The 13,792-nt window shown below is 59.7% G+C and overlaps 2 protein-coding genes across 4 annotated transcripts; one reads left to right on the plus strand and one right to left on the minus strand.

The window, feature by feature from the left end:
* Window positions 1-73: 73 nt before the first annotated feature.
* NSMCE1 (NSE1 component of SMC5/6 complex) lies at window positions 74-3,311 on the plus strand. Of its 2 annotated transcripts, XM_072982906.2 has the most exons (7): window positions 75-232; window positions 726-847; window positions 1,265-1,342; window positions 1,726-1,872; window positions 2,010-2,126; window positions 2,544-2,664; window positions 3,094-3,311. In XM_072982906.2, exons 1-7 carry the CDS (start codon window positions 121-123, stop codon window positions 3,177-3,179), a joined length of 783 nt encoding a protein of 260 aa, XP_072839007.2. In that variant the 5' UTR covers window positions 75-120; the 3' UTR covers window positions 3,180-3,311. The 2 variants fall into 2 exon arrangements, with proteins under 2 accessions (XP_072839008.2, XP_072839007.2); XM_072982907.2 differs by lacking the exons at window positions 2,544-2,664; window positions 3,094-3,311 and adding an exon at window positions 2,399-2,535 and having other exon boundaries at window positions 74-232.
* KDM8 (lysine demethylase 8) lies at window positions 3,248-8,690 on the minus strand. 2 transcript variants are annotated; one of them, XM_020804833.3, is made up of 8 exons: window positions 8,533-8,690; window positions 7,393-8,042; window positions 6,943-7,109; window positions 5,738-5,870; window positions 5,320-5,367; window positions 4,551-4,700; window positions 3,995-4,087; window positions 3,248-3,726 (listed from the first exon to the last, which is right to left on the minus strand). In XM_020804833.3, exons 1-8 carry the CDS (start codon window positions 8,579-8,581, stop codon window positions 3,562-3,564), a joined length of 1,455 nt encoding a protein of 484 aa, XP_020660492.3. In that variant the 5' UTR covers window positions 8,582-8,690; the 3' UTR covers window positions 3,248-3,561. The 2 variants fall into 2 exon arrangements, with proteins under 2 accessions (XP_020660492.3, XP_072839006.2); XM_072982905.2 differs by lacking the exon at window positions 5,320-5,367.
* Window positions 8,691-13,792: the final 5,102 nt, after the last annotated feature.

The raw sequence follows: 13,792 nt of genomic DNA on the forward strand, positions 1-13,792 counted from the left end.
TCCCTTCCCCGACCGGCCTCTCTTCCCGCTGGAGCGGCCCCTCCCCCTCCCCCTCCTCTTGGCCGGCCCGGGAGGGCTCTCTCCCCCCCCCCAGCCCGTCCGTCCCCCCCGCGACCGGCGATGCAGGCGACCGACGCGCACCGGCAGTTCCTGCAGGCCCTGCTGGCCCTCGGCGTGGCGGAGAGCGGGCAGGCCGGGAAGCTGCACCGCCAGGCCTGCGAGCGGCACCGGGGTGAGGCCGGCCAGGCGGAGGCGGAGGGCTTTGGGGCTGGGGGGCTGGGGGGGGGAGGAGGAGGCAGGCGGCCGAGGGAGGGAGGGAGCGCGCGCGGCGTGGGGGGTCCCGGGCTTTCTCTCTGCCCCCCCCCCTCCGGCCCTCGGGAGCGGCTTCCGCAACCGCCTTCTCCGGCCAGACTCTTCCCCCCGCCCCCCCCGCCCCGCCGTGGCCTCTGAAAGGCTCCCCTCCTCCTCCTCCTTCGGGGCCCGGGTCAGGGTCCGGGTTTGGGGAACTCAAGGCGGGGGGGGGCCGCCATCTCCCGGCCAGCCCTCCTCTTTCCCTACTGCCGCCCCCCCCCTCCATTTTCCTAACGTCTCCTTGGTTTGGGCGACCCTTGGGGAAGGGGCCCAGGGAGGGAGGGGCGCTCTCGGAGGCCCCCCCCCCCGCTGCCTAAACTGGTCCGGGACTTCTCCCTTTTTGTCTCGCCCCCCCCCCTTCTCTCCGGATCCAGTCCATTATGCCCACGATAAACTGGACGACTTCATCCGGGTGGTGAACGGTCAGCTCCGGCCCCTGTCCATGGAGATCAGGAAAGGCCTGGCGGAGGACAGCGGGAGGACCTACTATGCCCTGGTAAGGCAGGAGGAGGCCATGACCCCCTCCACACACACCCCCGCCCCCAGGCCTTGGGGGGGGGGACGACATCCAAGGTGTGTGTGTCTGTGTGTGTGTGTCCGTGTGTCCACCAGCCTCTCTCAAGATCCTCCCTGATCAGACACGGGGTGGGGGTGGGGGTGGCTACCTGGTGGAAGGCAGGGCAGCGTCCATACAGCCCCCCCCCCCAGTCTGGGATGGCCGGTGGTGCAGCCTTGCTGGAGGGCCCAGGGCTTAGGCCCAAGGGCAGGAGGAAGGGGCCTGCCTGCCTGCCCGCCCGCCCACGGGAGGCCCTGGTGGGCATGTCTGTGCCGTGGCTACTGGGGGTGGGGGTGGGTGGAGTGCCAGGGAGCTCAGCCAACAGCCCAGCTGTTACTCCCCCCCTTCTCCCTCCAGGTGAATCTGGCGGAGACAGAAATCACCAAAATGGCCAGTGACTACTCTGAAAACGAGCTTGAGCTGTTTAAAAAGATAGTAAGTGGGATGATGAGGATGAGGTGGTGGGTGGCTGGGAGAAGGGGAGTCCTCTCTCTACCCTGTGAGGATGGGTAGAAGGAAGGGAGGAGACAGACAACCGGGAGGGAGGGAGACGTCAGGGGAACCACTCTCGGTGATGCGTGTGGACAGGGGGTCCCGGGGCAACCCAGCGCATCCGGCCACCAAGGCCCTCCTCCCTGGGTAGGGATGCAAATCCTGGGAGGGTCGGCAACCCAAAGGAAAAGGCCAGGACGCCCCGGGAGGAGGAGACCTCTGGGTGGTGGGGCCACCCCCGCTTCTGGCCTGGGCAGGTCCAGAAGAGCCTCCCAGCGGGTGCCCTTCCTCTCACAAGGGGGGGGGGGCTTCTTTGGCTTCCGCAGATGGACCTGGTGGTCCTCTCTGGGAACGGCTTTGCGTCCTCCACGCGTATCCTGAACACGGCCGACCAGCTGAAGCCGAAGAGGATGAAGAAGGTGGAGGCGGAGCAGGTGCTGCAGAGCCTGGTGCGGGACAAGTGGCTCTGCGAGGTAAAGGCCCCCTCCTCGCCCGGAGGGAGGGGGTGGCGGTGGCGCGGAGAACCTGCCCGGCCTCCTCCTGCCCCTCAGGGGGAACAACCCCCCATGCCTAGTGGGGCAACAACAATGGCCTCTCTCTCTCCTTGCAGAGGGAGGGGGAATACTCCCTGCACATCCGGGGCATCCTGGAGCTGGAGCAGTACATCCTCAGCCACTATCCTGACAGCGCCCGCAAGTGCCACCTCTGCCACAGCCTTTCCATACAGGTCAGTGGGGCTGCTGGCCAGAGTGTGCATGCGTGTGAGGGGGCGGCGGCGGTGGTGGTGGTGGACTCAGTCCCATCAGGAAGGCAGTGGCGTGGAGGGCGGGCTGGGAAGTGGCTGCTGCCTTCAGCCAGCCCCACGTGGCTCCATTTCTGCTCCCCCCCTGACTCAGAGGCAGAGGAGCCGTGGAGGCCCCCCCTTCCCTTCCCTCCCCTCCAACTTCCACTTCCTGAGGGTGTGAGTGGGAACTCCACAGCCCCCTTCTTCCTCTTCAGGGCTGGGGAGGTTCCCCCTTCCTTTCCACCCCTCCTCCTGCAACTGCCGCACTTCTCTGGTGCCTGAGAGCCTTGGGAGGCCGTGGGGGGGGGGGGGAGAGGCAACCCTGTTCCTGAGAGCCTGCTCCTGCTCCCCCCCCCCCAGAGCCAAGTCTGTGAGGACTGTGGAGCGGCCTTGCACCTGCCTTGCCTGGACAGATACTTCCGCAGCCAGACAGAACGGCGCTGCCCCAACTGCAAACAGTTCTGGCCCTCCCGGCTTCCAGGTAAAACCTCTGCCTAGAGCCTGCCTGCGGGTGGGGTGGGGGGAACCTGCTTCCCCTCTTTTGGAGGGATCTTCTGCAGCCACCCTCGAGCCCCCTCCCCTGGAAGGTTTCCGGACATACAGGCCAGTCACGCAGGATGGGCGTGGGGCTCCTTTGGCGGACACATCCTTGCCCAGACTTAACACATGGGCACGTGAGGGAAGCCAGGATCGGCCACAGGAGAGCGCTTCGTCTTTATCAGTGGGATCTCCCTCTCTGCCCCTTTCCTGAATTCGGCCCTCTGAGCCCCAAAGCCAACCCACCAGGTAGCAGGCAGAGCAAAGCAGGAAAGAAATTCCTGGTTTTGCCCAAGTTTGAAGTTTTGGGAATGCAGGACATAGCTGTTTGAATCCACCCAGCCCTTCCTTATATATTTTTCTCCCACTGCAGAGATCATTGTAACAGGGACCGACCTGCCGTCAGGCACCCCAAAGGAGAGCAGGCGGACTCCCCTGGCAGTGCCTAGGCGACGGTAGGCAATGCCTGTGCCCTCTTGGCATGTCTGAATGAAAAGAGACCTTGGACAGCAGACACGGACAGGGGCTGTCATGGTGCCACTTCTTTATTGGAAAGTTTGAAATAAATGTCTTGCTTTGTTTTCCTCTGTGGCTGTTCTGCCTCACGTCTGCACTCTTTGCAAACTCTTTCCGAAATCACAGAGGGCTTCTGGGCTGCATTTTACTGGCCAGGAGACGCTGCTTTATCCCAGACCAGGACCCTGGTCTTGCGGGAGGTGCTCCTACAGGGACTGGCATAACTGTCTCTCCCTCCCTGGAGAAGCAGCTGGCGTGGAGCCCGAGGCCTTCTGCCCTCACAGCATGTGCTGCTCCAGGGTGAAGCCAGCCACCCGAACCCCGTTTAGGACCACCAGAAGCTCACAGAGAAGCTGGTGTCCAGGGCCCGCACATAGTGCCAGTGGCGGGCAGGGATAAAGAGCACCTGGCCAGGGCTCAAGATGCACTCCTGAAAAGCAGCTGCTTTAAACCGGGGGAACCTCTCCAGGTCAGGGTCTTCTACATCCACCTGCAAAGACAGGAGAGGGCTTGGGTTGGTGGTCCGACAGGCAGCCTTGCCTGCTTCACAAGGGAATCTGAGCACAGGCTTCTGCCCCAAGAGGCTTACAGTGGCAAGGCCACAGGAGAGAGCAGAGGCAGAGGCGAACAGGCAACTCTGGCAGTTATGGGCTCATCCTGAGCCTGCGTCAAAGGCTTCTGTTAAACGATTCAACCCCCCCCCCAAAAGGGAGACTAGCTGGGCCACTCTTTTGAAGAGGATGCCCGAGGCCACCCACCTGGCTGGTGTTGTGCAGCAGGGAGCCTTGGTGTGGATACAGCTGCTCCGTCTGCTGGGGAGAGTACAGGCGGATGTATTTCCGTCCCATCACCTGCATGGGGCAAACAAGGGAAACCTGCTCTGTGGAGGTTTGACAGCGAGAAGTGTAACTTGCCTAATTAATTATTGACCAGAATCAATGTCAACCTGGAGAACTCCATGTCTTGCATACTAAGTGGAACTGCTAATACAGCACATGTAAAGACAGCGATCATTACCGTGCGGTATGTTTTAATGGATGTCCCGCAGTGGCCCTACTGGGGTGCTCTTTCTCTGTTCCCCCTATGCAGCTGAGACCAGGAGGAAGGAGCCCTTGGGAATCATTTCCCTGCCTCTCTGGATGGGGAGATCCTTCTGGGGTCACACCCTGAAGGGGCAGGCCGGGCGTCTCCCTGTTGCATAGGCAGGCACGGCCAGCCCCCTTCCGTCAGGGCAACAGAGAAGGATACCCGCCCTCCTGGCTGCATCAGCTCTGGCTTCCCTCACCGCCCCAGGGAAGGTTCAAGAGGACAAACCTGGACCAGGAAATTCTGCTCAGGGTCCTGGTGAAGAGGTGAGATGGTGCCCATTGGACCAAACCAGGCATTCACGGTGATGCTCTCTTCATCGGCTTCGCCCAGGCAGCAGTAGTCAGGAAGGCCGATGTCGTCCTTCAGTTCTGGGATCTGGCAAGTGGCCGGCAAGAAACAGAAGCCAAGGGGGAGGGTCTCTGTTTATCCAGCAGAGAACAAACCTACCTTGAGATAGCCAGTCTGTAAGCAGAGCGCCACCCTCCCCCCTCCCCGGCAACTGTTTGTGACCAAGCACACAGGCCTCATTCCCTGACATGAGCTCAATACTTATTTAAACATTTGGGCTCTGCTTTTTGCCTAAAATACACACCACAGTGAAATCGTTAAATGCATGATACACAGTTCGGGTGAGGGAGGCTCCTCCCAAGGCCTGAGCATCAGCCTCAAACAAGGGCCCCTCATTCCTCCCTCCCCAAGCAAACCCAGCTGTGTCTGCCTTTCAACAGTGGAAGGTTATTTGGGCCCTAGGCTGTCGCCCTGCTGCTCCAAAGGAGGAGAAGCCCTTTTCACTCTCCAAAACAGAAACCAAGCATGTGGGGTGCCTTCCATAGCCTCGGAGGCATAGGGGGCTTCCAGAGGCCACAGAGGGGTGCGGCGCTTAGGGGTTATCCTGAGGCATACAATCCCTATCCCTTCTGGTGGTGAACAAGGCGTTCTGGAAGATGAGCTTTGAGAAAGCCACAAGGACGTAGATGGTCCCTCCCAGAGTTACCTGGTCAAAAAGCTGGTGCTGAGCAAGGTATCCAGTCTGGTCTTGCCCCTGCAAGGGCGACAAGGACAGCCTGAGAAACTGCTTTGCCTAAAGACATCAGCTGAGGAACAGCAGAGTGCGTGTGTGTGGGGGTGGGTGGGTGCTGCCCACCTCCCCGAGCAAGGCAGCTCAAGACTGCCCTCCCTCCTCACCATCCTCCTTGCAGAAGCCACCTGTGGAACGTGGAACCTCACCTGTACGTGCATCAAGAAAATTTCACCTCCTTTATTTGATAAAGTCCCTTCCACCAACCCCTTTTTGACCTTAAAAACTCCCCTGGCAGCTTCCAAATCAAAACCAGAAGAATAGGCTGCACACATCACGTTTCGCCCGCCTTGCGCCACCCGTGTGCCTCCCGTAGTAAACAAAAGACCCAGACCTCACTCTTGATGTACCGGCTGATGAAATCTCCGACGGTCATGAGGGTCTGGGACCACTCCTCGTCCGTGTAGCGAGAGCCCAGTTCCACGGGGACGGTGCGGCTGCCAGCCACCTGCCGGAGGTAATCCACACTGCAGCCAAACAAGAAGCAGCACCTTTTTCATCATCATCCTGAGGGCTCCTGTCCTATTCCCAAGGGTGTTGATCGAGCCCCTTCCCTGTTGTAGCTTACTCCATTATCAGAGGTGCTTGTGGAAAACAGGCGAGAGGGAGGCCGAAACCTTTCGGGAATGCTGCCAGCAGGCAGCAGAGTGCCATGCCAGCCAGGGAGAGCCCCTGGGCCAACATCCCAGGGCTGCCCAGTGGGCTTCCAGCTGCCGCCCCAGCCCTGCGGCAAGGAACAGGCATAGAGCAGGCCTGTGAGGTTCTGCGGCAGTTAACCAGGCCCACCTCCCATGGGATTGCAGCCAAGGAGAGATACCGGCCTCAACCAGGAGCTAAGTGACTGCCCACTTGAACTGGCAGAGGCGGGCACCCCACGGGCCCAGTGGCAGGGTGGCTGTTCTCCAGGCCTTTTCAAGCAGAGCCTTTCCTAGATTACACAAGAGCTATTTTTCTCTGTGTGTTGTTCCCAGCATGCTCATGATACTTGGATGACTGTGGACATCTAGCCCTCTCATGCAAAAACATTTGAGTGCACATGGTGGCCGTGCCTGAATAGAACTCTACCAGCTTGCTGTGACCTCCTCTCATCATGCGGTGCCAGACCCTGTCACAATTTGGGACGTAACAAGGAGCCACCTGTAGCGCTGGCTGGTGTGGATGCTCCCTAACCTTGAATGGAACAAGGTTAGGGAGCATTCACAGTGCAGAAGGACGCCTGTCGGGTGCTCAGTCTGGAGACGCCACTGCCAAACACGGCAGGAGCCTTTCGATGCCAACGTTGGGATGGGAAGAATTGGGCACAAGCAGAATTGGGCCCTGTTGTCCATGGAGGTCATTGAAAGGGATGGGAAAACACCTCTCCCATTACTCGCCTAAGAGCAGAACGCTTCCTGCTCTTCTACGGGAAGCGTGAGTGCATCGGGGCCCACAGCACCCACAAAAAGTGGTCTGGTTATAGCAGACCCCTCTGCCCTACAGCGAAGAGGCTGCAGGAATGCTTGACAGCAAACACTGGTGGCACTGTGAGTTGCCTCTCACCTCCACTTCCTCATGCATGGCCAGTGGTCCACAATCCCCTCCAAGATCAGGGGCTTTTGCGGGATCAGATAATTGTCCTTGAAATGCTCCAGCGACGGGCAGACAAGCTGCAGTACTTCAGCTTCTGCTTTTATAGCAGGTGCCTGTGGCAACTCCTTCCGGCATTTCTGCAACAAGGAGCAGATGACAACAATCAATGCAGGTCTTTATGTTACAGGCTCTTAGAGTGATCCTACAGGCCTTTGAGCAGAGGAGTCCTACTGCTTTCAAGGATGTTTCCTTGGATCGAGGTGCCAACATTTGGAGCAACAATACGACAGCTTCGCCGGAATGTGTTCTCAGGTGCGATCACTGGCGGGACCCCTTTGGGAATGGGGAGGCCTGCCATGATTGTGATGGGGATGCTCCTCCAGAGGAGCAGACGCCTGGCTCATGAGAACAAAAGGCTACCTTCCTGAGGGGCTCTCCTCCTCCCCATCCTCCCTCTTCGCTGGCCAGTCCGGAGGAAAGGGCTCGGGGGCTGGCAGGCAGATGCTGCTGAAGGACGCGAACCACCCTGACCAGGATGTTGTCCAGGATGGAGGCCCCCATCAGGAGCCCCATGTCACAGGCGCGCACGGCCTCCAGGGAGGCTCCTCCATCGCGGCACAGGCAGAGGGCCCGGAAGAGGCAGCCGTAGCTGTACACCCGACGCCACGCCTTGTCCACGTCCCTCCAGGTGCCAACGTTCAGCTTTTCCCAGGAGTAATCGCAGATCCTCTCGCTAAGCTGGAGGCAGGCCTCCCTCCTGGGCCCAGAGAAGGAAGCGAGGCCCCTGGGGCCCTCCCCGTAGAGCAGGGCGGCTGCCTGCTGGAGCAAGGAAGCCAGGCTCGGCTCACTGGGGGTGGTGGAGGTGCTGGTGCAGAGGTCCTGGTCCATCTCCTCCCGGCGGCTGGGAAGCAGCGGCTGCAGGGCGGCCCACGCGGCACTCCCAGCGCAGGTGGCCGCCGGTGTCTGCCCCTCGCGGCCCGCAGGACTGGCCAGCTCCGCTTCCCCTTCGCTCTTTCCGGGGCGACGCCTTCTGCTCCTGCTGCTGCTTCTTCCTCCTCCTGCTGGACCACCTGTGGCGAAGGGAAAGAGAGGGGTCACCAGGGGCGACTCACTCCAGTGGGGGCGGGGGGGGGGAGAGAGAAAGAGAGGGAATCCCCTGCCCCTCCCCCTCCCCGGGGGAGTCCCCCAAAGGCACCATCCCTCTCCCCCCCCCCCCTCCATTGAAGCGTGGAGGTTTCCTTTGACTCGTCGTCGTCGTGGGGAGGGAAGGGCCCTTGGAGGCCTTCGGGTCCAACCCCCCCTCCAACCCCAGACCCCTCGGGGGCCCGAGACCGGAGACCAAAGGCCAGACCATCCCGGACCGGTGGCTGTCCCAGATGGGGAAACCCGCCACCTCGGGAGGCAAGCGGCCCCTTGCTCTGCGGGGCTACGACTCCCAGAAGCCCCCTCAGCCACGGGGATGCCGGCAGGGGATTCTGGGAGCTGCCGCCCAGGGTTAACTCTTTCAACGCCACTTTGCCCCGGAAAGCAGCCGGCGCTACTGCCGCCGCCGCCTCTTACCGGCGCCTCCCGGGCCGCGGCCTTCCTCGCCCTCCTGTCCGGGACCCATGGCGTCCCAGGGGAGCCAAGCAGGCAGGCCTCCCCGGCGCCACCCCTACCACGGCGACTCCTGGAACTCCCGGGCGGCGCAAGGGGCGCATGCGCCCTTCCGGACCACGAGGAGCTACGAAATAGAAGAGCAACAGGGCGGCTGAGAGGAAGAGGGGGATTCCGGGTACCTTCCGGGGACAAAACAAGCCGCACACAATTCTCCCTGCCCGAAGCAAACCCAGCAGGGAGGCGCGTCGGCTCCGGCCATGGCGGGAGGAACAAGGCCGCCGCCCAGGCGCCACGCGGTTGCTGTTGCCGCCGACCTGCAACTTGACTCCGGTTTCTCCACGGTTCCTCCTACTTGCCAGGTGGGAGAAAAAAAACGCCGCGTCGGTTCCTCCGACTGCGCGTGAGTCTAATTGAATAGATTTATGGGTCTGTGTAGGGTTCAACTGCGCCTGCGCAGTAGGAGTGTCCATTTCCCACCCCCGCGTCCTCCTCCAGCCTAGGAAGGGGATTCCCGTGAGCTCTCAGGGCGCACGCGCAGCCTGGTCCACAAGGCGTTCTCGTGAGGGGCGGGGCCGGGCTGGGCAGAGGAAAAAGAGGCGGGGCCTCGGGAGCGGGAGGGGCGGTTCCTCTTGGAACGCGAAGGGGCTCCTATTGCGCAGGCGCTCGAGGCGGGTTTGTTCTTGGCCCCCTGAATTACCCAGGTGGGGCGTGGAGGGGGGGGGGACGCGGCGGCGGGGGGGGCGGGGGCGGGGGGGGTCAGGTCTGTCCAAGACGCCGTCGGGGGTCCTGGCTCGAGCGCTTGTTCTCCGTCCTCCGGCGCCTGGCGCGTTGCTGCGGGTCTCCCTCCCCCTCCCGCCGGGCTCACCAGGCGCCAGGATCGGGACCCTCCTGAACCCGAGGCGATGCAGCAGAAAAGCCGTCGTCGAGACTGACAGCGCTGAATAATAAAGTGACAACAACGAAGACGTGATCATAAATAAAAACAAGAACAATTGCCTAAATCGGGGAGCGAAAGCTGGCGAGCCAAGAGGGGCGGAGAGGAAAGCCGAGGTTTAAAAAGAAAGAAAAGGAAAGCGGGGTTTCTGCATGCCGGCGCCGAGGGGGCCAAGCGGAGCCCCTCCGGGAGCGGGTTCCACCACGTGGGAGACACCGCGAAGAAGTCCCGGGGACGGGGGGGGGGGTTTGGAAAGGAAGGAGATATCCGATCCCACCCCCACCCCCACCCCCTCGGGCTGAAGCTGAACGAGCCTAAGGAGGGTGCCGGGCTGCTCGTTCCGCCTCCCGCCCCGGGGAAAGGGCCGCGCAGCGGAGACTGGTCGGGGGCGACCGGCGGGGAGGGTAGCAGGAACCCCCCCCTTCGTTTCTCCCTCCCTCCCTGCCGTCACCCATTGATAAACGAAGGGGTGGCCACTTCCGAAGAATGCTCGGGGCGGGAAACGAGAAGAGCAGCGGAGGCTGTAAAGAGACGCCGAAGCTCCTTGGGTCGCTCGAGGGAAGGCGCAGCCCCAGTCCGAGGGCCCCGGGGGTGGGCGCGGACCTCAGGCTGGGGCGGCTGGGCTCCCCTCCTGCCTGGGTGGGTGGGGGGTTGCTCCAGGGGGCGGCCGGGCGGGGGGTGGCGCCTCTGCCTCTGCCCCCTCTGATGCCCGGTGGGCAGCCTGGACCCAAAGGTCACTGGCCGGGCCAGCTTCGATCGGTGCAGAGGGCCGGCCGGGCCTTGCTCTTGCCGGCCCTGGAGACGGCCCGTGTTCCCTGCCAGGCCCTTCTCTCTCCCTGGTCGGCTTTCCCTCCTCGCGCAGAGTTCTCCTCTTCCAGGGCTTTGCCCCCCCCCCTCCCCGCCGCCGACCCCCGCAGCCGCTTTCTCTTCCTGGCCCGTTCCTGGCTAATCCGAAGGCATCAGGGGCGGCTGGGGGCATTTCGGTGACACATGCGCAGCCGTTCACGGCTCCAGTCCTCAGCGAGGCATTCTTACGAGACGGATCGATGTTTAAAATGACAGCATCTGTTTGCTTGTACACATTTATTTATAATTCTTCCCCTGGCGATTATGGCAGGAGCTTGGTGGGTAATAACCAGCTGTGTGAATTAGCAGGGAGAGGAAGCTGTTATTTGATCTGTGAAGGGAGGCGGAAGCCAAGGCCAGGGGTAATAAAACCGCAACAGATGTCCTGTCGATGCCGCCCGCCTCGGGAAGGGACTTGTAAATTGCCAGAAGGGTTGACTAGCGAAACCCAATCAGCTTTGGCGAGTGTACACAGAATTTCTATGAGACAGGTAGCTTGGCATCCTCCCACCCCTCCAGCGTGTCTCAGAAGAAAAATGGAACAGGAGTGTGTGTGTGTGTGTTTGTGTGTGTGTACAGGCAGCTGCTGCTGCTTTTAACACTGCTGTCATCTGTAACACCCAGGATCGCTACTGTGCTCCCTTGCCGGCTTTGCTGTGCCTCCTGTCTAACACCTTAACTTAGGTGTGTTGCTTTGCCTGATAATCAGTCACTGCTTTCCACAAAACCCAGAATTCCTGCATTCTGTAGCTGCTCCCTGCACATTTCCTGCTACAGTGCGTTCATCTCACAGGTCAGATCTTTGCTATTTGACAGGATCAGTTTGAGGATAGTGGACAATCTCCTTTTAAACTCAAATGCAAGGAAATTTAAAAAACAACAACAACCCAACACCAAACAAACCGCACAGCGAGTGCTTTCCACCTTGTTGGTTTAAATGCTCTGAGGGATCCAGTGACTCCAGGCTTGGCAAAGGGGGTTCTGCCTACAGCTCCCCCCTCCGCACAGTCCTGGCCCTTCCATGGCTGCTGCTTTGTACACAAAAATCAGGCAAACGCCAGGAGCAAGGCTGTCCGTGGCTTGGTCCTTCCTGGCAGGCTTAGCCATAGGCAGGGTGGTTCCTTTGAGTCTGTGTGCACATGTACACTAGGGACAAGGTGCTTTCCATTCTGCCCAGCAGATTTTGGCTGGCATGCAAGGGTCTTGCCCTTTGGCCTCCTGACGTGGGGCCAGGTCGCTGTCCTGTGAGGTGGTCTCTGGTTTGAAGTAGCTGGATGTGCTCACAAATCCCTTATCTATCTGTCAAAGGCCCATTACTAAACTGCGCTAGCTGGTTTGCAAACGATGTGGGTGGGAAAACTCCTGGCTCTGAGTTTCAGATGGTTTCAGCAGTTAAGGAAACCTTTCCTTCAATCTGTGGGATGGAACCTGGTCCGCGGTCTACGTCCATGTGCTGGTATCAGAGCCGCCGTGGTGGTGTCGTGGCTAGACGGTTGGACAGGGACTCTGGAGACCTTGGTTCAAATCCTAGGACATAAGGCATGAACATTCCAGGGAGATCTTGGCCTCAACACTCTCTCTCAGCCAAATCCACTTCGCTGGATTTCTGTTGTGAACATGAAGGAGAGCCGTAAACTCTGCCTTGACCTTCTTGGAGGAAAAGCAGAATACAGATGTAGCTACTAGAGGAAATGACAAGTGGTTCCTGCCCTCCCTGCCCTTTCAGTGACTCAGGCACTGCTGGTGAGGCCCTCTCACTTCTGAGAAGTCGCTGCACATCTTCTGATAACAGGCCTTGCCTGAGGATTTGGTATCTTGCTCCGATAAGGACTTTCTGTCTTCTAGTACAGATGGTGGCAGGACACACTCCCCCAGCTTCTTTCCCACCAGAAAAGAGAAGTGGCCGTTCTCTCCTCCCCACCCCCTTGCCCCCCCCCCAGATGCAGCTCACAGCTCCGCCGGCTTTGGAGATGTGGCCTGCTGGTGTTCCTGGTTCTCCTGGAACAGTCCTGAATGGTATTGATTGCTAATATGTGCAGAATTAATTGTGGCGCTAGAGCGATTTGTCACCGATAAGCAAGTTACGGCTGCTGGAGATGACAGAACCATGCATTTCAATTGTGTATCTTGCAGCTGAGCATCGTTATGGAGCGAGGAATATGTAATGGCCGTGATGTCTTTATCAACCTGTTCCCTGCATTGTGTTTTTATCACAGCCATCTGCTGTGCAGAGAGTGGCAGCTGTCAGGTCGTGCAAATAGCTCGGTTGTGTACTTTCGTGTAGAACAACATATTGTCATAATTTCTCTGATATTACTGGACGGAATAATGTTCACAAAGATAAGGTGACATTATTTTTCATGCTCTGGAATAATTCATTGCTTTTCAAGGATGGGTTTTCTCGCCCTGGTGAGAAAGATTCCCACCCCACCCAACCAGGATGCTGGAAGGCCCTGGAGACAGGAGGACTCCATCACCTTTTGTTTCACAAGAAGGTTCGCCTCCACATTACCAGAAAAGAGGACATCCAGCAGCCAGGAGGAGAGCAAAAGAGGCCACTGCCTGGACAGATGCAGAATCAGGAGTGGCTTCCTGGAGCTGAATAGAACCGCAATGGCTTTCATGAACTGGGTGGCAGTGGACCTGGGGTGTGTGTGTGGAACGAACAGTGGCACAGCGGTCTGGTGTCCTTGCCGCCAATACTGCTCTTTTGGTGGTGCTACCTGTGGATGATGGGCAACCTTGGGGTCTTTGATCATGTTGCCCCCTTGGGTCCTTTATCTCAACCCAGGCATGACTGACAAGGCCTTTCAACAGAAGAATCCTCAAGCTGTAGGGCTGGAAAGGGGCTCCGAGGGCCACAGAGTCCCTCTGCCTCCTGCTGGTGTTCTCCAGCAACTCCTGTGGGCTGAGTACCGGTACCTGCCGATTTTCTTCGAAAATATTTTTTTTCAGTGGCCTAAGGAGGGAAAGGGAAGGGTCTCAAGGGCTCCTCTTTGGGGTCTCTCTCTCTCTCTCTCTCTCTCTCTCTCTGTGCGTGATTTGGCAAAGCCACAGCTTCTCGACTTTCTTTCTGGGGAGTGCAGAGTGTTTGTCTGGCTGAGGGGAACACAAGCACAGGTGGAGGCAGGGCTGTTCTCCAGGGCGAAATCATTACCTGTCACAAGACGGAGTGCTGCCGTTTAGGAATCCCAACTAGCTGGCAAGAGAGCAGCTTCTCCCCTTTAGGGCTTCTTCGACCACGTTTTCCAGCCTCCACATGCTTGGTGCCGAAGCCCTGCTGCCAGGAGGTGAAGTGTTGGGTAGAGAACGTCATCCTCACAGCATTTCAGATCTCACCCTGGGAGCGTTTTGCCCAGGCAGTGGCGGCTTGTGGGCAGCCGGATCCTGGGTGCTGCCGCCCGGGGGCCAACACAAGGGGGGTGGTGCAATTTCTTCCTG

Source organism: Pogona vitticeps, chromosome 13 (assembly GCF_051106095.1).
Source record: "Pogona vitticeps strain Pit_001003342236 chromosome 13, PviZW2.1, whole genome shotgun sequence".
Lineage (NCBI taxonomy): Eukaryota > Metazoa > Chordata > Lepidosauria > Squamata > Agamidae > Pogona > Pogona vitticeps.